This window comes from Pseudochaenichthys georgianus, chromosome 4 (assembly GCF_902827115.2).
Source record: "Pseudochaenichthys georgianus chromosome 4, fPseGeo1.2, whole genome shotgun sequence".
NCBI lineage: Eukaryota > Metazoa > Chordata > Actinopteri > Perciformes > Channichthyidae > Pseudochaenichthys > Pseudochaenichthys georgianus.
In genome coordinates, this window is record NC_047506.1 from 24961927 (window position 1) to 24984711 (window position 22785).

Below are 22785 nucleotides of genomic sequence, written 5' to 3' on the forward strand. Positions count from 1 at the left end.
AATAGTATTTTTGTTTTAATGAAAGATTATCAAGATTATCATCTATATTATGTTAAACATATTTTCCAGTTGACCTCAATTTATTGTTGATGTACATGACCATAAGGTGACAACAAGTGTATAATTTGGATAATTTTAGAGGTCTGAAGAAAAAATACTTTCCAGTATTTGAAATGAATAGAAACATTAGAAAACAAATATTTTAAACATATTTATTTTGTATTCCTCCAATTTGTATTGTAACCGTTTGAAATCAAGTACATTGAAAACGGTAGAATATTTTCACAGCAGTAGGATAGTTCTAGAGATGACAGGATGTTTTCATGACTCATTTAGTGGGAAAGTTTAATGATGTCTGTGTTTCTCTCTCAGTGTTTGGCCAGAGCAGCATCAGATGGTGCACCATCTCAGATGCAGAGCAAAGAAAATGTTCGGCCATGTCGGAGGCCTTCGCCAAAGCCTCGATCCGTCCATCCCTGAGATGTGTCAACGGAGTGACCATCGAGGGCTGCGTTCAGAAACTACAGGTCGGAATAGGGCTAGAGGAATTTAAGCAATTTTGAAAAATGGTAGTTGTTCCTTAGTAGGCAAATCATACAATAATTTGCAGTGTAAAATACCTTATTATTTAGTAATCTATGAATCTGTATCAGTCAGGACACCAGAAGACTTGTTAAAAGATTAATACATATTTTGAGTGGTAGAACACACTATCAGGCATAAGATAACAAGGCTGGAACTACTTTTACAGTTGCAATAAACTTTTTTATAGCTGATATCAGGCAGCACACTGGGTCCATAGGGCAACCACAGACTTGAAGATTTCTGATCTGCCAACAGTAACCTAGTAACCAGAAACTGAGCAAAACACGAACCTTAATGTTTGAATAATGCATTGTCCTATGTAGGCTAGGCTATAAGGAAATACATGATGCTGAAAATGCTTTTTAGCATTCATCTTAAAAGTGTAATCTTAAAGTGTAGATTTAGCTAGACTTTCCCATTCTTATTGTAAACAAATCCAGTGTCTCTGTTCCAAAACGTTTAGATGTTTTAAACCATACCATAAATAGTTATTGTTTCTTTGTACAATGTTCTACAAGTGTAGCTGTCCCTGTCAATCTATAATATTGGGGCTCTTAAGTACATAGGGGAAATGTCCTGATATTTATAACACTATTCATCTTTTTGCTTTCTCTGTTACTGCAGAAAAAAGAAGCAGATGCCGTGTCCATGTTCAGCCCTGACATCTACAAATTGGGGAAAACCAACTCCTTTAAGATTGCTGCCAGTGAATCAAAAATTGATGGTTAGAATGTTTATTTCATCTGAAAAGCAACTCAAACACAGTTAGATGGTTGAAGACAGAGATAACGATACAAGTGTGAAACATGATTTCACACTTGTATTCACACAGTGTGATAATAAGCAACTTAAAAAAAAACATGTTAGCCAATTCAGTATGTTGTTTTAGTATGTAATGTTAAAAAGAATAGTTTAGTATTTTGGGAAATATTCCTGTTTTTGTATTGCTTAAAGATGAGAAGATGAACCACTTAGTGTGAAGTCGAGCATGGTGGCCATATAGCTTAGCCTGAAGACTGGAAACAACAGCTAGTAGCTCCGTCCAAACGGAAAATAATACACCTTTAAGAACTGCTAAAAATCACATAACACTGTATAATTTGTTTAACATGTACAACCAGAACTGTTGGTGTAATGAGAAGTTGTTGGACTATCTATTGGACAGAGCCAGGCTAGCTGTTCCCTGTTTCCAGTTGTTGAGCTAAGCTAAGCAACTAGCTGTAGATTTTTGTTTTCTATACAAACATAAAAGTGTCTTTATGAGTATTTATAGCAAGAAAGCAACACATTTATTATGGTTAACCTGTAGCAACTTAATGCAGGCTAAATTATCACACGTGTTACCTGATTATAACAACTACTCCTGTCTCTGGGATATTTAAAAAAAAAAAACGAGTGGTAGTCAGCACTGATTTCCTACATTATATCTCAAAGTAGAAATGTCATGTAATATATTGCTAGTACTCAGTTATTGTGAAGTGTGTTTTTATACCTGCTCTGTCTGCCTCAGGTACCGGTGCTAACTACTATGCAGTTGCTGTGGTGAAGAAAGCAAATTCTGGCATCAGCATAAACAACCTGGCAGGAAAAAGGAGCTGTCACACAGGGAAAGGGCGAACAGCCGGCTGGAATATGCCTTTAGGATACCTCATAGACCAGGGCTACATGTCTGTAGTGGGCTGCAACATCCCACAGGGTAGGAAATACACTTCACATAAATAAGTGTGCATGTGTGTACATACAGGAAGCTGGAGAGACTTTTGTGTGTTTGTGTCATCAGGTGTGGCACATTTCTTCAATGCCAGCTGTATCCCCGGAGCAAACCAGGAAGGTGATCCAGCATCTCTGTGTCAGCTGTGCAAAGGAAATGGTGAAGGACTGAACAAATGTGACATGAGCAACAAAGAGTTATACTTCAGCTACGCGGGAGCCTTTAGGTAACACACAGAAGTTACTGTTCTGCAGAACTGGGTATTTACATATTTGTAAATTACTTCCAGGACCTATCTAGAGACATTCCATCTTTAATAACATTTTATAAACAGTAGCACATTGAACATATCGAAATATAAATTAAAAAACTATGTTTTCGATAAACAAAAAAATATATAGTTTACGGCTTTCCTTTGGAAAAATAATGCGCCTTTGCTAGGAAAATGTTAAGTTTTGGTTACAAAAAAAAGCACAATCTTAATGGACATGTTTTTAAAATGTCTGTAAAACCATTCACTTAACTGAGCAATTTGAAATAAATCCTAATGTCTGATAATGTTTAGAGTGTTAATATAAACCATGTTTTCTCTGTAGGTGTCTGACTGAGGATGCAGGAGAGGTGGCCTTCATCAAACACACCACTGTCGCTGAAAACACTGATGGTAACCTCTTAGTTAGCTGTACAATCAGAGATGACCACATCAATTGTTACATGTTCAGCCACTTTGTTGTTAGCTTATTAGCATGTCTGTTAGCTAACCAGTTATTATTTTCACCAGATCAAACTCCTTCCTGGGCAACCAAACGGAACTCAGCGGATTATGAGCTGTTGTGTCGTGATGGCTCCAGAGCTCCTGTCTCTCAATGGAATAGATGCCACCTGGTCCGCGTCCCATTTCGTGGAATTGTTGTTGGCATGGACGTCACTCCCTCTGTGGTGTTCAACATGCTGACGGAGGGACTGGTGCGTCTAAACATCCACAAATAACAGGAAGTATCTTAAAGTTACAATCTTGAAGATCTTGTTTGGATTTCTTTGTCGGTAATTTCGATTGATATCAATTGTTAAGAGCACTTTTTGAGAATGTTCCAACAGTTTGTAATCTCATCATTGGGCAATAGGTTCAGTCACCATTGTGTTACCTCTTACGACAATATATAGTGACTTAAGAGAAGAAAATCTTCAAGATTCTAACATTGAGACACATTGAAGGAGTCGGACTAGCATTCATTACTGTGAGATTCTGTGTGTGAGATGAATTGAGTGCTACTTGTCATCTGCAGGAAAAGTCAGAGTTCGGCATGTTTTCATCTATGGATTACGGAGGAGGAACTGTTCTCTTCTCTGAGTCATCCACCATGTTTCTGGGGGCCAAGTCAAATGACCCTGAGAAGTGGATGCATCGCTACTATCATGATGCTCTGACAGCCATGGACTGTAAAGCTGAAGGTGAAACAAAAATGGCACTAGTTGATTTCTATGAAGTTTCTTTGTGAAATGTATGAGTAAATGTATAACCGTGCTAGCTAACTGGGAAAACTACCTATCAATTCATATTTCTTTCTTCCTTTACAACCCACCTGTCTATCTTCAAATATCCCAGGTGTCCTGCGTTGGTGTGTGTTGTCCAGTGGTGAGCAGCAGAAATGTGCTGACATGAGCGTGGCCTTCCATAACAAAGGTCTGACTCCAGAAATCAAATGCGTCCACGGGAACTCTGTGACTGACTGCATGAAGAGAATCAAGGTAACAGATGATTTCAGCTGGCGGTTGCTGAAGAACACCTACAGTGATTTCCTTTAATTCAAATTAAAACACAGTATCTGTGCTCTACGGTGGAAAAACTCTAAAACTATACCTTAAATACCACTTACCAAAAGTTTGAACTGGAGTCATTATGTAAGGACATGCGAGAAAGACGCATTTGTTTCTGGCACTGACAACCGATGATAACCACAATGTGTTGATTAAGGAAAAGTCTAGGGATCTGTAAAGTCAGTATTATTCATCCTCTAGCGACTAATATGGAAGACCTACAGATGGATATTACCATCTATATAGCCTTGACGTAAGCGTTTTTCTTTGTTCAGATGTATTAAACTAACCCTGTGCCCAATACTTGTTTAGAAGGACTTGGACTTGAATTGAGACCTGTAGGTCTATACTTTGAGCAACACCAACACATCTGTGATAAGCTGTTCTGGCATCTCAATCTCTGCCCTTCCTTTCGGTAATTGTGTAGAACAACGAGGCTGATGCCGTCACCTTGGATGGAGGTTACATCTACACAGCAGGAAAAGAGTACGGATTGGTCCCTGCTACCGGCGAGAGCTACACAGGTAAGATTTCAAACACATAAACTCACACAAGCAAAGTCACACATTCTTGTTACAAAGGCAGGAGATAGAGGTTGTTGTTTCTGTTGTCTCCAGAGAGCCGAGATGGTTCCATGTACTATGCAGTCGCAGTGGTGAAAAAGAGTAGCTTTGACATCCGTAACCTTGACGACCTGCGTGGCCGTCGCTCCTGTCACACCGGATATGGTCGCACGGCTGGCTGGAACGTTCCCGTAGCAATGCTGATGGAGAAAGGCCTGATAGCACCTAAGCACTGTCAGATACCTCAAGGTCAGTGGGATGTTGGTGTGTGAATCTGTGTCTGTGTGTAGTAGTGGTGTGAGATAGAATAGTCAGAACTCAGAAAAAATAGCATTCATGCAAACATGCAGGTCGTTTTTACAACTGGGAAAGAATGCCTCACGCCTCACTTCCACCAAAGTTTGTGCGGATTTGACTCAAATGTAATGGATTTGGTGTTATATTATTAATACATGCTATTTAAACCCTCACACTGTCAACTTTGCATTTGTCTTGACATGTTTGATGATATGCTCGAAGATCCACACCACGCCCAATCAAGATTACTTGAGAAAGGAAAGCTACTGAAAGCCACATTATAAATTACAAAACTATTGTATCAGGCTGAATGGTCCTCATTTCTGCAAGTAAAACAAACGTCATAGATAGATAGATCTTTATTTGTCGTTGTACAGGTACAACGAAATTACAATAGACTCAAGGTGCCAACACGCAACAACAAGACAATATAAAAACAACAAGACAATATAAAAACAACAAGACACTATAAAAACAGTATAGTATAGTATTTGTCATGTAAAGAATGGACAGTTCGTTATAAAACCCATTTGTTTTAAAAGTCTTGCTTTTTCTTCCATTCTTTGACTTTCTATTTTTTTATGTTTCCCATGACGCCTAGCCGTGGGAGGGTTCTTTGAGAAAAGCTGCGTACCAGGTGCAAACCAGCCCGGTTTACCCAGCAACCTGTGTGGGCTGTGTGTGGGCACCGAATCAGGAGAGAACAAGTGTGAGAAGAGAAAAGACCTGTATGATGGATACGACGGTGCCTTCAGGTAACACCCCAAACCCCTGCACTGCATCAAAGTTACATTTTTCACTCCAATTTGTCTCTGTATCCCCAACAATATAATACATGTTAATGAACATGGGTACATTTAGACCGTTAGAAACCTATTTCTGACAGAATGACTGCGCTACAGCTGCTTAATTCATTCAAAATGACCCTATTAGTACTTTAATCATTATGTATAACCCACGTCACATCATTTTAAGGTCTGTGATTGGATGTTCCTTGCTGAAAAGCATGGAGTTAAAATTAACTTCATCCTCATCTTTTGCACAGATGATTGAACTCCATTTTATGGGACTTTGGGGAAAAGTGCACCAGTAAAAACTTCTCTAATTAGCAACTGTATTGCCTCCAATATACAATTGTATTGAGCATTGCACCCATACTGCATGTGTCTGTCTATCTGTCCTTTCAGGTGTCTTGCAAAAGGAGATGGAGATGTGGCTTTTATCAAACATTCTACTGTCTTTCAAAATACTGATGGTGAGACAACAAACTTCAAGAAATAAAATGTTCTTATAAGAGTCTTGTAATTTTAAGGGACATCATTTTTCTTTGTGTCTGTTCAGGTAATGGTGAAACGTGGGCAGTGGATCTCCTGTCTACAGACTTCCAGCTGCTGTGCTCTCAGGACACTAAAGCTGAGGTAACACAGTACAGACACTGCAACCTGGCCAGAGTCCCCTCCCACGCTGTAATGGTACGACCCGACACCAACATCCACGCCATCTATGGACTACTTGACCGTGCACAGGTACAATTATTAATATGTCTCTAGCTTATACAGCGTACGGTCTGTAACACTGTACTGATTGATTCCGAGGGTGTAAGCCAACCAAGTAAAGAGATCTGAAACAATAATTATATAAATGATTCTCCACTGTAAAGGACTCACAGATTTCTGAGACCAAATGTAGGTTTTCGTATGAGATTTGATGTTTTGATGATTTTTGGTGGTGCATCAAATATGCTCTGACGTCTGAGAATTATTATTTGGGCGCCAGAAAGCATGTTGTTGGACAATATAATCCAACAGAAACAGCTAACTGGAATTTAGGAAGAAACTGGTGTCTGTGATGTTTATTAAGTTCCTTTTTATTTCTGTTTCCCTATAGACATATTTTGGCAGTGATACAGGTACTGAGTTCAAGATGTTTGACTCGAAGGAGTACAAGGGCACAGACCTCATCTTCAAAGACTCCACTGTTATCCTTGTCGGTGTTGGTGACAGGAAGACCTACCAGGAGTGGCTGGGCCAGGGCTACATGGACTCGCTGGTTGACCTGGAGTGTAACTCATCCAGTGCAGGTAAAAACAAACAAAATAGCTAAAGTCACTCCACCCTATCCAATGTAAATCAGAGGGATTTTTCTTTTCATGTTTATTTGTGTGGGGATAACCAAAGCAAGTGAAATGTTGTAAATTGAAAAAAGGGTGAAGAAAGCAAATCTTTTCTCCGACAGTCTAGAGTCTAGATATCACTTTAAATCGTTAAACAGGTCTGCCAAGTAGATCAACGATGTATTCGGTAGTTCTATATTTTAGCAAAGGCTAATTCATTTTTTAAAGTCAACTATGTGGACAGGACAGATAGTTACAATTGTGTCATTATGTATGATAGTAAAAAAAAGGATGAGCAAAATAGCAGCCTCTTGTAATTACCGGTATAACTGAAGAGTGGAGTGCAATTAGGATATAGATCATTCAGTCATAAAATAAATACACAGATAGGGGAGCTTTCTAATGATTTCCATTGTTTTCTTACCTACAACATATTTAATATCTCTTTTTTTGTTTGTACTTACAGTGAAGTCCTCTGTATTGCTGCTGCTGATGGCTTTGTTCAGCTTCATGCTGACCGACCTCTGGATGTAATGTGTTGCAGGCGTCCAGCAACGTCTCCAACTCACTTTCATTACTTTTTTTCTCTATTTCTAATCTATTAACACTTTACCTTCCCATGACTTCCCCCTCTCCATGCCTGATTATTTTGTTAATTTTCTCTCAAGTTTCTAAGTGAAATTATCAGTTTGTAACTTTCTACTATTTTTGATCTTACAAATTGCATAATTTCTTACTCATTTTTTAAAATATTTATATAGGCTATATATTAGAGAGCCATGTTGGAGCTGCCTTTGGATTTAAATGGTGCTGGTGTTGGATGGAAGCACATTGCCTCGTGGTATTGTGGCAGATAAGAGAGTTTAGTTGCCAAAGACTTAAAGCCTGTGTGAATCAGACATGATGAGAGAATGTGCTGCTGCCACTTTGTTTACTGAAGGTGGGCTGCCATATCAGTGTGTATGCGGCCACCTGTTACATTTCCTTAGTCGGTGGCTCATTCCCGTCTCTCTGAAGCTAATTTGACAAAGAACCGACAATCTGATGATGAACTTTTACACGAGTCCTTAATAACATTGGGATCAATTTATGATGTAATATAATTGATATTACTTACTTACTTTTAAATACGAGTAACACAATGCTCTATGAGTTTGGAGCTAGAGCCAGGAGTTGATTAGCTTAGCTTCGCCTACCTTTAGCTTAGCTTTTCGCCATATTGAACCTTTAAAACTACATTTTTAAAAGGCTTTATGTAAATATAGAAGTCATATTGCTGTTCCGTTCTGCTGCCACTTGCTGTGTGAGTACTACTAACTAACACAGCCTTTCTTTAGTTTAGGCTGTGTCGCTAATATAAGCTAATGCCATATCAGGGAATATGCACTAGTGTTGCCTCCACACAGAGCTGTGCTGGGGATAGTGTGATGATGAGTGGTTGAGTGTTCATCCATAGGCTGTCTGCTTCATGTATTCTCCTCAAACACCTAAAATTAAGTTGAATATATTAATCTGGCTTATATTTTATTATTTTGATCATAAATGGAAACTGCTTTAGCAGCAGATAGTCAGCATATATACACTTGCAGCCATTTCTCACACCTTGTAAGCATTCCATTTCATACATTTGGAAACACATGGAGTAGGCTCCATCAGATTTGGGGAGAACATAAAGAAAACATCCTGTGGTTTGTGCTGAGAGTGAATGGATTTTGTTTGTTTGGAGGCTTTGAGTCAAAGAGGAGTTTGTGTTAATTAGGAGGAGACAATACGGTTTAATAATGTGTCTTCAACTTTCATAGTTAAAAAAGGGGTTTACTTGCACTTGTGTTTGACTTGGAAACATACATTGATCCCGTTTTGATTTAAAACGGTTTGTGGTTTGATATATTTAGTAATGCAATATTTGTGTCCAATTAATATAATAGCTAATAGGAAATAAATGTTTATGATAGACCTTTCTGAGTAAAATAAAATCTGCTCTCATGTACTCTAACCCAAACAACTCACTCCAGAAATGTGTTAACTCAAACTAACTTGCTCAAGTCGTATACTGTATTCATGCTGCTTGATGCTGTTTCCTGTTTTAAAAGGGTGATAGATGTGTATTTTCCTATGTTAAGAGATGTATTTGTATATGATGTTCAGATGCCATATCATGTGCTGACTCATGCTGTCAGAAACTAATGCATTCTCTTCCTACTGATAGAGATTTATTTCTATGTGAAATGATGTAACATGTGACTAATATTTAGTTGCCAGACCAGTGAGTCTGCACAAGTATTGCTACATAAAACTGCCTAAATGAGCTGTTTTCTGTGCTTCAAATTAAATAAAACAATTTTAAACGCATGTAGTTTGGCCATTCTCTGAGTGTCTGTGTATGTGTGTGTCATATTGACCAAGCCAAGCCCCTACAAACATTTATTCCCATTTGAAAAAGGACTGGTACATTTGCAGCAGTAACAGTTTTTGTTTTAAAGTTTAAGTGTAGAACTAACAGTTATTTTCATAATCAATTGATCTGCCCACTATTTATTTGATTAATCCACAAAAGTGGAATTACATAGGACCCATGGTGACATGTCTCACTGATATAAAAATGGTCTATACTGACAAGAAACACATTCTAGCATTTGTGCTGAAATCATCAAATGTGTCCTTGAAAAATATTACTTCAAACAATTAATGAATCAACAAAAAACAATGCTGAAAAGCATTTAGACATGTATTGAATAATTATTGTAGCTCTTTGTGAAAGTATCTACAGTATTTTGGTCAACGTTTTGTCAAGGCAAAGGGAAATCGGAGCAAGGAAGCATAATTACATACATTACCACAGCAGTAGGAGCAATACAATCTAGTCTCTTACCCTTTGCAGCATATCTCTAATGATGAATGCAGATGAACTATGAGTTACAACTTGTGGAGGCAGTGGACTGTGAACTCCTGACTCTGCTAACCTGACACAACCTTTCTTAAAGGCAGTCATTGACCTCAGTGGTTACATTTGCATAGGTACACACACATGTATCTCCCTATGATCTAATTAAAACATGTATACAGATTAAACAGTCATTTCCTAGCAGTCATACATTATAATCTTTATTTTTACAATCGGACCAACAAGGTGAATAATGTCTATACATATCCTCATCACATCTTTCTCTATATGTACATTTTGACCCACCAAATGATTTACCAAGACAGCTGTATGTACATTACTTTAAAAGCATTTTGGGTAGATATATGTCATAGTGCACATTGGGTAATGATGGTTTGGTATTTCACATTAATCCGACAAGACCTAGATAAAAGGCTGTTCAACAGGGTCTAATGAAATTACTATGAATTGTCAACATTTCCAAATCTATAATGGGTCCCACAGTTGTTTGTAAAGATAAAATAGACACTTTCCATCCCTGCATTCTCTGAAATGCAAATACAGTGAATTCATTCAGTTAAACCTCAGTTCATCATATATTATCTGGCCTTAGATATTCTAAATCACTCCCTGATTGTAAACTGGATCAGTGTCTAATATGTTGCAGTTTACCACCACACGGTTATAGTGCATGGATGAGGCAGATTGTTTATACATGACTTCCCATATGTCCTCCTCCAGTCATTGTTGATTCACCATGGTTTCAGCTTATCAATAACCGCCCACTAAAGTGTATTCACAGTCTCTTTGACATCCTATATCCAGCCTGTCGTGTTTACTTCTTGATCTGTTTGGAGCCGTCCTTCCATCCCTGCTTCACCTCATTCACAAAGGTGTCTCTGACTTTCTTCAGGATGCTGCCCATCTTCCCCAGGTCCCCGGGGACTTGGCCGGCCTCATGCTTCACCTGCCGCATCGTCTGAGACTGCAGGACCCGCTGAGAGGCTACTTTACCGGCTATCTGAGCCTTGGTGATGGCGTTGGCTGTGATCTGTGCCGCCCTGCGAATCGGACGAGACTCTGCCAACTTCTCAACAACACGGTGGTTGTTGAGGAGGTTGAATAAGAACCGGAGGAGCATTGTGTCGAGATATTTTGCCGAAGCCTCTTGATACTTTAGCTTAGACCGCTAACTTAGCGGTCGCGTCACTTTCGTGTATTTCTGCCCTGTAATGACAACAACAACAACAACAACAACAACAACGTGTAGCGTTAGTAAACTGGAGATAATCATATCCGACGGTAGATTATACATTCATGTGTACTGGGGTTGTGGCGTAAATAAGTATACATAACACAGTTACTGACTTACTTCAGGTGACCACCACTAGGTCGCCGCCGCAATGACATAACAGACAGACTGTAGTAGAGTGAGGCTGAAGTTGGTTTCACGTTCTATTCATTTACATTTCAACCGCACGTATACTTATCCACAACTGCGTCTCTACCAATATGAAGCTAACTTCAATTTATGGGAAATTATTTTCCGGACGTTTCAGGTGGTAACACCATTCAGTAAAGTGCGTCCGGTTGAATCATACGTACATCCGTTTTCAGTGCCAGATTTCCCAGCTCGTTTCCGTTGATCATCCTTCCCAACATTCGCACACGGAGCGCTGAGATTCGTCATCTCAGAATTGAACTCTTAAACCCGTGGACACTGTGAACCGCTGCCATGCGTTTGCTTTTGTTTTTCGCCGTGACCATGCTGTCTCTGATCCCGGCGGCAATGAGCGGAGCCGAGAAGAAAAAGCTGCAGATCGGCATCAAGAAGCGAGTCGACAACTGCCCCATCAAGTCCCGCAAAGGAGACGTGCTGAACATGCACTACACCGGCAAGCTGGAGGATGGCACTGAGTTTGACAGCAGCATCCCCCGCGACAGGCCCTTCACCTTCACCCTGGGGACCGGTCAGGTGATCAAAGGCTGGGACCAAGGCCTGCTGGGAATGTGCGAGGGCGAGAAGAGGAAGCTGGTCATCCCCTCCGAGCTGGGCTACGGAGACAGGGGAGCTCCCCCAAAGATCCCCGGAGGAGCGACGCTCATCTTCGAGGTGGAGCTGCTCAGCATTGAGAGGAAATCCGAGCTGTGATGAACAGGAGAAGAGGGAACTTTCGAAACGTACGTTTTTATAAATGTGTGGTTTACACTGATTTGGATACCTCCGATTCTTACCTTAACACCATCCATTGTGTAGGCCTACATCATGCCTGGAAAACAACATGGCCTCGGTTTCCTGTGGGGTAATCTGATTAAATGCAAATGAATTTAGAGGTGCACCATCTGAGCTCAGAATTACATCAACAAATAAATGTAAACCCAGAAAACATACGTCAAAATTATGATAAATAAAATAAAAATATAAAAACAAGCCGCATGTTAATAATATGTATGTTATTAAATCTCAGTTACAGATATTCGCGACATTTAAATAAAGTAAATACCTCTCAATGTTGCAGTGTTTCATGTTCGTCCACTATGACTTAATTAAAAACATATATATATATTGGCTTTTTCGATAAAATGTTTCTACATAATTTAACTCGATAAAGGGACCCTTAAAGCCCCACCACTTTGAGATTTTCAAAGCGTTTCAGCTTTTTTTTTTAAATGAAAACACCTGTTGAACCAGCTTCCAATCCCAAAATGCTTTAATCTTCATACATAATATTAGGAAATAAACTTGTAAACCGTCTGCGGTCACACCCATGTAACTATGGATGCAAACAGACTCCCAAAGAGTGATGAACAAGTTGACAAACTCCAACCAACTCCATTGAACACAAAACTAGACATTTCTTGTAGTTGTCACGGTTCTGACTGAAAAGAGTCTTTTCAAAATATAACCCCTTCAACACCTGTGCTTTTTTGCACCTTTTGGATTACATTTCAAATTTGAAAGTTTTACCATTTTCTTTCAGGTTCCAGGAGCTGCTGCAGCATTACGTGGAGATTATCTGACCTCTGATGAAGAACTTCATGGAAAATCTGGGAGTAGAGTTAGCAACCCCCTGGCACAGCCACTGTCCTTGTTTCACTGGCTTTGCCCATTGTGCTCTGATTTATTGGTCTGAAGTTATTACAAGATGTGATGTATGTCCGTGCTTAACAAACTATGAGCAGTGAGCAGCTAAACACAGTATTTGGCTGCAGGTTGGAAATAAAGACATGCCCTGCAGTTTCAGTTCATCTGTGTTTCTAATTGTCTCTGATTTATAAGTGTGATCATTTGTACATTCTTTTCATAGAACAATTTTGGTTGTTGTTGAATAAGTCAGGAAAGGATGGTTTAGTATACATGTTTTTTACTTTTTAAGTATTTGATAAATGACAATAAAATGTTAAATTGAAGAGGAACTTTGCAGTCTGATGTGGTTTTGTTGAACAACATTTTTTTTGTATACACATAGATAAAATATATAGGGAAAAGTGTGTGGTTATATTTATCCATTTCAAATATATAACATTTATTTTAAAAATGTTCTTTAAATATCCAAAAGAAAACACAAAAAGCAGTCTTTCAGTTACCAGTGACACAGATGGCAGCAGCCAATAGAAAAGCACCACATCACACATTTCAACTGCCAGCTTCCGTCATGTGACCTGGGGCACTTCTCTCTGTAGCCATGAGTTTAATGGATGGAGGATTAGACATTTGGTGTATCATATAATGTAAGGGGTGTCAATTTTGGATTTAGCTATAACTACTTTAATTCGGGAAATGTTAGACCATATTTAGGTCTCAAAATTAGGTTCCAGTAAATTGTGATTTTGGATTTTTATGTGAAATGTATTACAGAATGAGCGACGTCTATAAGCCCTTCATATTTGATTTACATTAAACAAAATAGAATGTTTTTATCCCCCCCCCCCCAGATAGTGAGCCCCACTCCGAAGCAGGAGGGGCGGTAATGCAGCTCGCACGCAGGTTGCTATGAAGAAAGTACGGACAATATTCTGGACGGACAAGTAAACCGGAAGTTATCTCAGCGTTGCCGAAAACCTGGGGACTCGCTTCGGCTGGTTCTCTGCAATTTGTTCAACATGTCTGCTAAATTAAACGCGTTGCATAGCGACACTTACGTCGATATCAGTCAATACAGAGACCAACATTTTAAGGTGAGCTTCAAATTAGTTTAAAAGACTGGAATTATTTATTGTAATGTCAAAGTGACGGTTTATCATGTTAGCTTATAGTTAGCTAACAACAGAGAGGGCAGCTCACGCTTTGTATGGAGGCGTTTATTGCTTTGTAACCTTAGGTTTAACTCATTCAAGATATGATAATGTATTAACTTATTGACCCACATTTTATTACCATGGTTTTTTTCATTCTACCGCAAGCGTCTCCATTGCAGTAGCTTAACGTGTAATTGAGTTTGTATTTAAACAAAGCCGCTCACTGGAGTTCTCAGACGTTAATCGGAGTTGATTTGAAATCAAGAAATACCTGACGTCAATCCACTGAGGTGCTTTATATATGGAATAATGAGGTACACATTTAATTAACGGTGTTGCTTGTGTTTTTAGGGTAACCGCTATGAACAGGAGAAGCTGCTGAAGCAAAGCCACACTTTGTATGTTGGGAATCTCTCCTTCTACTCTACCGAGGACCAGGTAGGAAACACTAAAAATAAGTATTTGTGTGCACAAACAAGTATTTAAATCAATAAGTCTCACTGTTCTGTTTTTTAGAATCAAATACCGCATAATCATGTTATTTTATGTTAATAAGCTGAGAAATTAGGCTCCGTTCAAATAAATAATGACTTTTTTCTGTATAAACTGGGGTTGTTATGGCATATGCCTTGTTGTAGTAGGTCCCCAAAGCCGTGTGATTACAGCTGTTAGTGATCAGTAATCATTTGGATTTGAGTGTGGTTAAAGGTGGGGTAGGTACGTTTGAGAAACCGGCTCGAGGTACACTTTTTGTTATATTCCATGGAATGCTCTTAACATCCCGATAGCAATGAATATCTTAAGTGCTTTGACAAAAAAATCCATAAAAAAAAACGTCATCTGTGGAAGCCGTAGTACTGTAAAAAGCACGACCAATCATTTTAGCCGCCGGCTAAAGTAACTGGATGGCCTACCTGCCTGTCAGCCTTCCATCTATCCACAAACTTATCTCATGCCCTCATTGGTCATGTGCGCGTTCGTGTGTGTTGGAGGAGGGGCTCTGTAAGGAAGTAGCAGATTTTTTCCGGCTGTATTTTCAAATTCTAGCGCACTGGAGCTGGTTTCTCCAAAATTACCTACCCCACCTTTAATGTTTGCATTTATGTTTTTAAATCAGAGACAAAGCTAGTTTAACATATTGAAATGGCGGTATACTTTTTAAACCAATTTAATTGTTAAAAAGTATTTACAGGTAATTATTTAATGCTCAACAGATCATCGTTATAATAACTTGTATTCTCTTTGTAACTGCAGGTACACGATATCTTCTCTAAAGGTGGAGACGTCAAGCGCATCATCATTGGTCTGGATAAAGTTAAAAAGACAGCCTGTGGATTCTGCTTTGTAGAGTATCCTTTTATATGAAAAATACTTTATTTAACCTACAACAAACACACATATCTGTCAACAATCTGCTGACGTTTAACTAACATCTTACCACAGGCATGAAAATCACTCACCTTTTCGGCGAAATTCGCCGTTTTGAATCCAAAATAGGTCGTTTGTGTGATTCATGTAGATCTGCAATAAAAATATTTGTGGGGTATGGGGGGGGTCTGAGGCCCGGAGTAATCTGCGGCCGCGAGCTGTTATGTGCCATCATGACACGCATGGTGTTCTTTTTTTATATATTATAATGCAGCGCGAGCGGTGTGCTCGAGTCTTCCTGCCTGTCGGCTCTGCTGCTCCGCGATGATGGTCTAGCTTCAGCAGCCACATTACCTACGGGTGCGTTCGTTAATATTAACTGTGCGGTCCGGAGTCACTGTGGCACAGACTGGACCGCTGGTGAACAGCTGTTAGAACGGGCCGTTCAGGTGTTCGGAGCGCAGAGCGTGATGTGCACTGAAAAGTTTTTCTGTCGCAATATTATCGTTGAGCTAGCTAGCTAGCATACATTGTCACTATCTGCTAACGTTAGCTTTAGCCTTAGTTTTCTAATAGTTTTTTTTTCATAGGCTATAAACGGAGGTGGTATAAGTATAGCTCTTGTACTTGAGTAAAAGTAGAAGTACTCAGATCTTGTACTTGAGTAAAAGTAGAAGTACCGGAGTGGAGGAAGGAATACTCTGTTAGTAAAAGTACTGCATTCAAAATGTTCCTCAAGTAAAAGTAGAAAAGTATTCTCATCAAAATATAGTAAAAGTAGTCGTTGTGTAGATTGGTCCATTTCAGAATAATATATATGATGTGTTTTATAATGATTGATCATGAAAGTGTTCTCAAAGCTGGTAAAGGTGCAGCTAGTTTGAATGACTTTGTATACTGCAGGGTAGCTTGTGGATTTACTCCAGGTGGAACTAAAGTCTGATTCAACACTTGATTAGATTTCACATCATTCATTCACATCTGTAAAGTAACTAAAGGTATTAATACATGTAGTGGAGTCAAAGTACACCATTTACCTCTGAACTGTAGAGGAGAAGAAGAACAAAGTAGCAAAACATTGAAATACTTAAATAAAGTACAAGTATCTCAAAATTGTACCCAAGTATAGTACTTGAGTTTATGAATTTAGTTACTTTACACCAGATGCCATAAAGATAGAAAGACTAAGCCTTGCACAGAGGCATGACAATAGATTTTCAAAATGCTCAACAGTGCTGCCAAAATTATAAACTGACTGCTACACAATTAAAATAAATGCTGTTATTCCTCATTTTAAAGCCGATATTCCGTGGGGTCGGGGGGCTCGGGTCCTTGTCACCTTTTCCATACCTGATGAGTTTGCATCCCTGATAATACTTAGTAAGGAGGCCATAATATTTTTGACTCATGGCTGAAGTTAAGTTTCTCCAGCTCTCCCCAGGTTGGCAAAAAAATGCATCTCAAAATGCATCAGATTGATGCTTTAAAATATGGAATATTCAAAATGTTCTTCCGGGGGAGCATGCCCCCGGCCCCCCTAGAGGGATAATATACTTCTCACCTTTTTCACCCCTGACCCGTTTTCATGCCTGACTATAGCTTAAAGTGATCATGTTTTCTAAGTGTATTAGCCTGCAACAGACCGTAACTCCTGCTCTACCAGATACTACACCCGGACAGGAGCAGAAAACGCCATGCGCTTCATTAACGGCACACGGCTGGACGACCGTATCATCAGGACAGACTGGGACGCCGGCTTCAAGGAGGGACGGCAGTACGGCCGCGGAAAGTCTGGAGGACAGGTGAGGATGATTCAGACACTTAAAGAGCCTGTGACACGAGTTTCCCCATCATCCAAACCCATCAATTTGAGTAAATATTGTCCCCTTGAAAACCGTTACTGAACTGATTTTGGATATTTGTACTTTGATAACCATTAATCTGCCTTCAATGTTGACCATTTTCTGGATCTTCTCGGGGATTCTTCAAGTCCCGCCAAATGATGTGTGACGTCATTGCGGGCACAGCGCTCCAGCTGCACCGTTCAGGATCCCAGCATCTGCATGTAAACGCACGATGGCGCACACAGCTGAGAGCTCATATGAGGCTGAAGGATCGGTTTATGTTGTATCTGTTAGAAGTTTAGGAATTAGGTGCGTCAATATGGGCGATCATACGGTCATGTAGCCAGTGGTGGACTGGGACTAAAAATCATCCCGGGACTCTCGACCGGCCCACTTCGGTACCGCGAGTAAATTGTCAACGGGGGAGTGGGGGATGTGCTAGTGACTTATCCGACCGGCCCACTTCGGTACCGGCCCATCGGGATTCGTCCCGATGGCCAGTCCTCCACTGCACCCAGCTCAGCCCACGTAAACTGTCAACGGGGGAGCCTCGCTGCGGGGAAACGGTGGACCTAGTGTCCCGATCGGAGTGGGAATAATAATAATAATAATAATCATAATCCGTGCATTTTATCCATTAATTTCCCCAACATTGTGGTAAAAAAAAACACGTTTAATCCATGTTGGTGTACTACAACTACAAAAAGCATCTGGTTTGTTTTCTCATCAGGAAATGCAGACCGGCTCAAACAAACGATTTTTAAATCATCATCCTCACGATCATTTAATGTATCATATGTTCGCCGAATTGACATGAAAGCACTAATAAATGTAGTTTCATCCACTTGAGTTTACAACTACAAATATAATCGATTTGTTTTTATATCACATCTGACGGGAGGAAATTCAGCAGCTCCGATTTTTAATCCTAATTTAATCATCATCTTCATCATGTTTATGTTTGCCGAATTGACATGAAAGCGCTGACAAATATGAATATACTGTAGTCAACCTCATTAAAACGTTATTAACGTGCCTAAACTCAGTAATTCACCATTTCTACGCATAACAACACACTTTGTCCGTGTTTGGCTCTCTCGTCGCACAGTGAAGCATTCCCGCATTGACGTCACTTTCGGCTTCCCCCAAAACTTCAAAATGAGTCGAAGGAATTTCCCCGCGATGTTCGAAATTATTGATATTTATCGGAACGGTATCGCACCTTCTTTTTTGAAACTGACGGTTCGAGGTGATTAGTAGCCCAATATTCCATTGCACAACAGTTGTTGGGAGGCTGTCACAGGCTCTTTAAGATAGATACAGTTCAGCGAGATGCACCGAATGGTTTATTGGCTTAAAATAAACAGCCTACATATCAGCAAACCAAACATTTGTGTGTACAAAATATGGTGGTGTTCTGGATCTCCTGCCTTTTCATTTGTGTCCTTCATATTGAAAAGTTTTGGAAAACAATATAAAACACAGCGTGCTATGGTATTTAAATGATGCCATTTACGGAGAAAAAAAATCAACACACTACATTATGACATTTGAAAACACCAGTATGATATTTAGAAAGTCTTGTCCAAAAATAAATTTGTAGAGACGGCATTAATATAGCATGGCATTTGAAAAATGAAAGATATTATGCGTTTAACTAATGCATAATCATGTCAAATGGGTTGTATTGCTGCACAATAAGCTTTCTGGCCGTGTGTTAATGAAGAAGCATAAATATTGTACTAAGAACTGGTTTATTGGGGGTGAAAAATAGAGCCAATTGCACATAATTATATAAATGATTTTGACCCCCAGCATTAAAATAATGAATCATGTGTATTTACTGTAACCCTCTGATTGTGTTCCTCCTGTAGGTGAGAGATGAGTACAGGCAGGACTACGACCCGGCCAGAGGCGGCTACGGTAAGCTGGCTTCGCAACATCGAGGCGCGGAGGTTCAGAATAGTTTTTAACTGAACCCCACTGCAGGTGTCCCCCCTCTCAGTCCTGGACCATAACCACATCATGCTACCACAGACAGTTAGTCGCTGTGTAACCATTACAGCTCTCCAGCTGGTCTGCACGGACCACTGGAGCCCGGAAAATAGCAGCTTTTATTTATTTTTTCTCTGTCTTTCATACCGGCTAACAGTTTACAAGTTATCGCAAGCCAAACTCCAAACTCACTGTGTTTTTATTTGTGCATAGACAACTCCCTTTCAGGCTGGGAGAGGCTCTGATGATATGTGGTGACTGAGTTGGTGATGTGTCAAATAACAAGACTGTTTAAGGATGTTGTTTTGTCTCAACGTTGGGTTAAAGGCAATCCTCTGAACGAATAGAAAGGATGCATTCTGTTATCTTAACTGGTTTCCACAAATGAAACTTGGTGTCCCAAATTGGGTATGCTTTTTTTAAATAAAGATTTTCATTTTTGATGAGTCATGTTTTCTTGTCCTTGTCACCATATATGAGATTTTAATCTAATAGTCTTAAATTTAACGTAGGCCTTTTAGGGGAGAATACATTAACATATTATTGCATAAATACACACATGTGTTGTCTTGTCTGTGTTTTGCAAACTAAGCAGAAACAAGTGATGTTGTCCCTTAAACCTTAACCCTCTGGTATCATTCGTTTGGACTACGCAAATTGATTTGTTACACAGTGAATTAAAGATCGATTTCAAAAATTGAAATTGGAATTCCAAAATAGATAGAGAAAATAGCCTTGTTACAAAAAACCAGGCCATTTGCACCAACACAACCAAAGTTATTGCAAAGTGAAAAATGACCCATATGGACAAAAACATCCACAGTGATACCGGAGGGTTAAGGATTAATAGATACTTTGGCCTGGGGAAATAATTTCCATTCCCATCACTAACAAATCCCCTATTTTAAATACAGACAGCCGCTTGTATTAACGTCCTGCAGACCTAGCAATCATTACTGCTTTGGAGTGTTTTTGTCCAACTGATATTTGCTCTACCTTTAGGTTCTTTTTAGGTGTTATGTCCTAACTTTCTCATGAGGGAAATATTTAGCTCACATCACAAAGTTTACCAGCTATCTTGTACTTTGTCAGTCTGCTGTCTTGTGCTGGAAAGTAGGGTTTAGATAAATCAGTGTCCCGCTGTTGGAATCTGCTGCTGGTGAGAGTGAATGGAAATAGTATATGGTCTGTTTATCCAAAACAAAGTTGGGGTTTGTAACTAGTGACTCATTTCTTATAAGACAAAGTCTTATTATTTCGTATACAAATGCTGGTAAAAACAGTTTATATATATTCGGATCTCAGAATAGCTTTGTTTCCTTGATTCTATCTTCTTTAAAGCTAAATGAAGACAAGCCAGATGGCCTCTAAACATTAGCAAAACATTTTTAAGTAATTCTTACACTTCCAGTTCTGTAATAATTATTTCCAGGAGAGGAATACATCAGATGTTAGTGATAATCAGAGGTCAATGTCTCAGCCGCTATGCCATTAAACTAAGTTTCTTTAAATCAGGGCTTGTCCGGGATTTGAACCCGGGACCTCTCGCACCCGAAGCGAGAATCATACCCATAGTTGGTTATCAACAGTATGTTTAATCCTTGCTTTTCTCAATAAAGCATACTGTTAAATGTGTCTTTACAAAACGTGAAAAGGATCATACATGTTCTGTTTGCCTCATGCTAACACTTCATTGTTACATTACAAGTAACATGTAATATTATTAAACACATTGTAACTACAAATGTTAAAGTGCAGGGAAATTGTAATTTGGGTTTATGTTTTATTTTGTCATGCACCAATCTTCTGCATTTTTTAATAACACGTCTACTGATACAGTTTAGATAATGTCCATACTCTTTGCATAGTTTTGTAAATATTAAATGGACATGGATGTTAATTATGGTATCATATCCTAATTGAAGTGTAATTCAGAGCATTGCATCAATAACAACTTTTGGGAGCCGGCAAAGTTCAGGTTGAGGACAGCCTCTCCTTTATCTTATCAGCCAAGCAAAACAGGCTTGTGATTACAGTGATGATCATCTTGCTGCTCAGTTTTAGAGGGCTGCGTTCCTACACAGTCCTCATTCCACGTGTAATAAAGAGCATGGTATCCTGGCAGTTTCCGAGCAGGCAGCTGGGCTCCTATCTCAGGATGAGCTCAGCAGGGGAGTGAGTAGCAGAATACTAAACTCATGCTTTAAAATTGGCTCAACTTTAGACATTTTTATCGTTATATTCCTGCCATCAGCTACCACATCTTACTCTAAATCACATCCTATCCGTGTAGCAGGTTTCGAAAATGAACACAAGATGGCAGAAGAGGAAGTGGAGTTCCTTGGAGGATAAAAAGGGACACAGAAATGTGACAGTGAATCAACAGCCATGCACTTTTGATTGGTGCTCAAGGTTCTCAATGTGATGAGAGAAACTTTCCTTTCTATCATGAGAAGAATGAACACATCTATTTGAAAAAGGGGAATCCCAACCAAGGCTGCTGGATAACTGCCATGGCACATGAAAGGATTGTGGTGTAGCTCAACACATTATGATTTAATTTATTTTAAACCACAGAAAGAAAATACAAATAGGACTACAGATTTGTTTGATGCTGATATCTAGTAAATGTATTGTCAAAATAGCAATAAAATACCAGCTTGAGTCAGTTGTAGACCTGAAGCCGCAGTGATAGAGCATGAAAATACTCAGGAAGTAAGCAGATAAGTCGAAAAGCAAGTGAGCATACACGTAGAACAGTAAGCTAAATTTGCTTGTCACAGTCTTTCTGCCTTCAGCCACATCCTCACTCCTCCTGCATTCTCCATCCGTCCACCAGATGCCCTCAGACTTTCTCACCTGTCCTGTCACCTGACTCTTTCATTCACCTGTTTCCACTTGATCTCATCAGCCCTGAAGTGTATAGCACATCCATTACCTACTCCTCCCCAGACAGACTTTCAATGTTAGATATGCCTTTGCTTTTCAGCCTTTTGAACCAGACCTTGTACATAACCTGTCCCTGTTTTGTTGCCTGTTCTTTACCAGCTCAACTGTCATGGATTTTTCAGACTGTTGGCAGTAAATGTCCCTTTATCCTACCTGGCTCCCTGGTAAGTATCAGTCTCTGTTTGAGTCCTTCATTTGTTGGTTGAATTATCTGAATGTTACATTGCTCAACTGTAATTTTGGTGAGATAAACGAGTTTTTAAAGTTAGCTAAATAGCTAAACATAATGGTGAAATGTTCTAAATAGTGTTGTTTAATCAGTTGAATTAAACAGAGATAACACCACTACATAATAGTAGTAGTAGTAGTAGTAGTAGTAGTAGTAGTAGTAGTGAAAACATGACCAAACTGATCCAAAC

General features: G+C 39.4%; 4 protein-coding genes across 5 annotated transcripts in view; 3 read left to right on the forward strand and 1 right to left on the reverse strand.

Moving 5' to 3' along the window:
- meltf (melanotransferrin) overlaps window positions 1–10087 on the forward strand; it is a 10605-nt gene extending 518 nt beyond the window's left edge. Inside the window, exons 2-16 of the mRNA XM_034080844.2 lie at window positions 373–527; window positions 1210–1309; window positions 2096–2281; window positions 2366–2522; window positions 2893–2960; window positions 3078–3262; window positions 3583–3748; window positions 3903–4045; window positions 4542–4638; window positions 4732–4926; window positions 5576–5729; window positions 6162–6229; window positions 6316–6500; window positions 6862–7054; window positions 7554–10087. Coding sequence (XP_033936735.1) covers window positions 373–527; window positions 1210–1309; window positions 2096–2281; window positions 2366–2522; window positions 2893–2960; window positions 3078–3262; window positions 3583–3748; window positions 3903–4045; window positions 4542–4638; window positions 4732–4926; window positions 5576–5729; window positions 6162–6229; window positions 6316–6500; window positions 6862–7054; window positions 7554–7621 — 2120 coding nt within the window. The 3' untranslated portion in view covers window positions 7622–10087. The remainder of the gene's footprint in view (window positions 1–372; window positions 528–1209; window positions 1310–2095; window positions 2282–2365; window positions 2523–2892; window positions 2961–3077; window positions 3263–3582; window positions 3749–3902; window positions 4046–4541; window positions 4639–4731; window positions 4927–5575; window positions 5730–6161; window positions 6230–6315; window positions 6501–6861; window positions 7055–7553) is intronic.
- Window positions 10088–10179: 92 nt separating this feature from the next.
- Window positions 10180–11659, reverse strand: LOC117445297 (protein NCBP2AS2-like). 2 transcript variants are annotated; one of them, XM_034080848.1, is made up of 2 exons: window positions 11577–11659; window positions 10180–11198 (listed from the first exon to the last, which is right to left on the reverse strand). In XM_034080848.1, exon 2 carries the CDS (start codon window positions 11110–11112, stop codon window positions 10807–10809), a length of 306 nt encoding a protein of 101 aa, XP_033936739.1. In that variant the 5' UTR covers window positions 11113–11198; window positions 11577–11659; the 3' UTR covers window positions 10180–10806. The 2 variants fall into 2 exon arrangements, with proteins under 2 accessions (XP_033936739.1, XP_033936737.1); XM_034080846.2 differs by lacking the exon at window positions 11577–11659 and adding an exon at window positions 11344–11502.
- On the forward strand, window positions 11603–13388 carry fkbp2 (FKBP prolyl isomerase 2). Its single transcript, XM_034080845.2, has 2 exons — window positions 11603–12152; window positions 12953–13388. The coding sequence occupies exon 1, from the start codon at window positions 11707–11709 to the stop codon at window positions 12121–12123; it is 417 nt and encodes a 138-aa protein (XP_033936736.1). The 5' UTR covers window positions 11603–11706; the 3' UTR covers window positions 12124–12152; window positions 12953–13388.
- Window positions 13389–13926: 538 nt separating this feature from the next.
- On the forward strand, window positions 13927–19858 carry ncbp2 (nuclear cap binding protein subunit 2). The gene is made up of 5 exons (XM_034081212.2): window positions 13927–14150; window positions 14562–14648; window positions 15465–15559; window positions 17242–17380; window positions 19297–19858. The coding sequence occupies exons 1-5, from the start codon at window positions 14076–14078 to the stop codon at window positions 19393–19395; spliced, it is 495 nt and encodes a 164-aa protein (XP_033937103.1). The 5' UTR covers window positions 13927–14075; the 3' UTR covers window positions 19396–19858.
- The last annotated feature ends 2927 nt before the right edge of the window (window positions 19859–22785 follow it).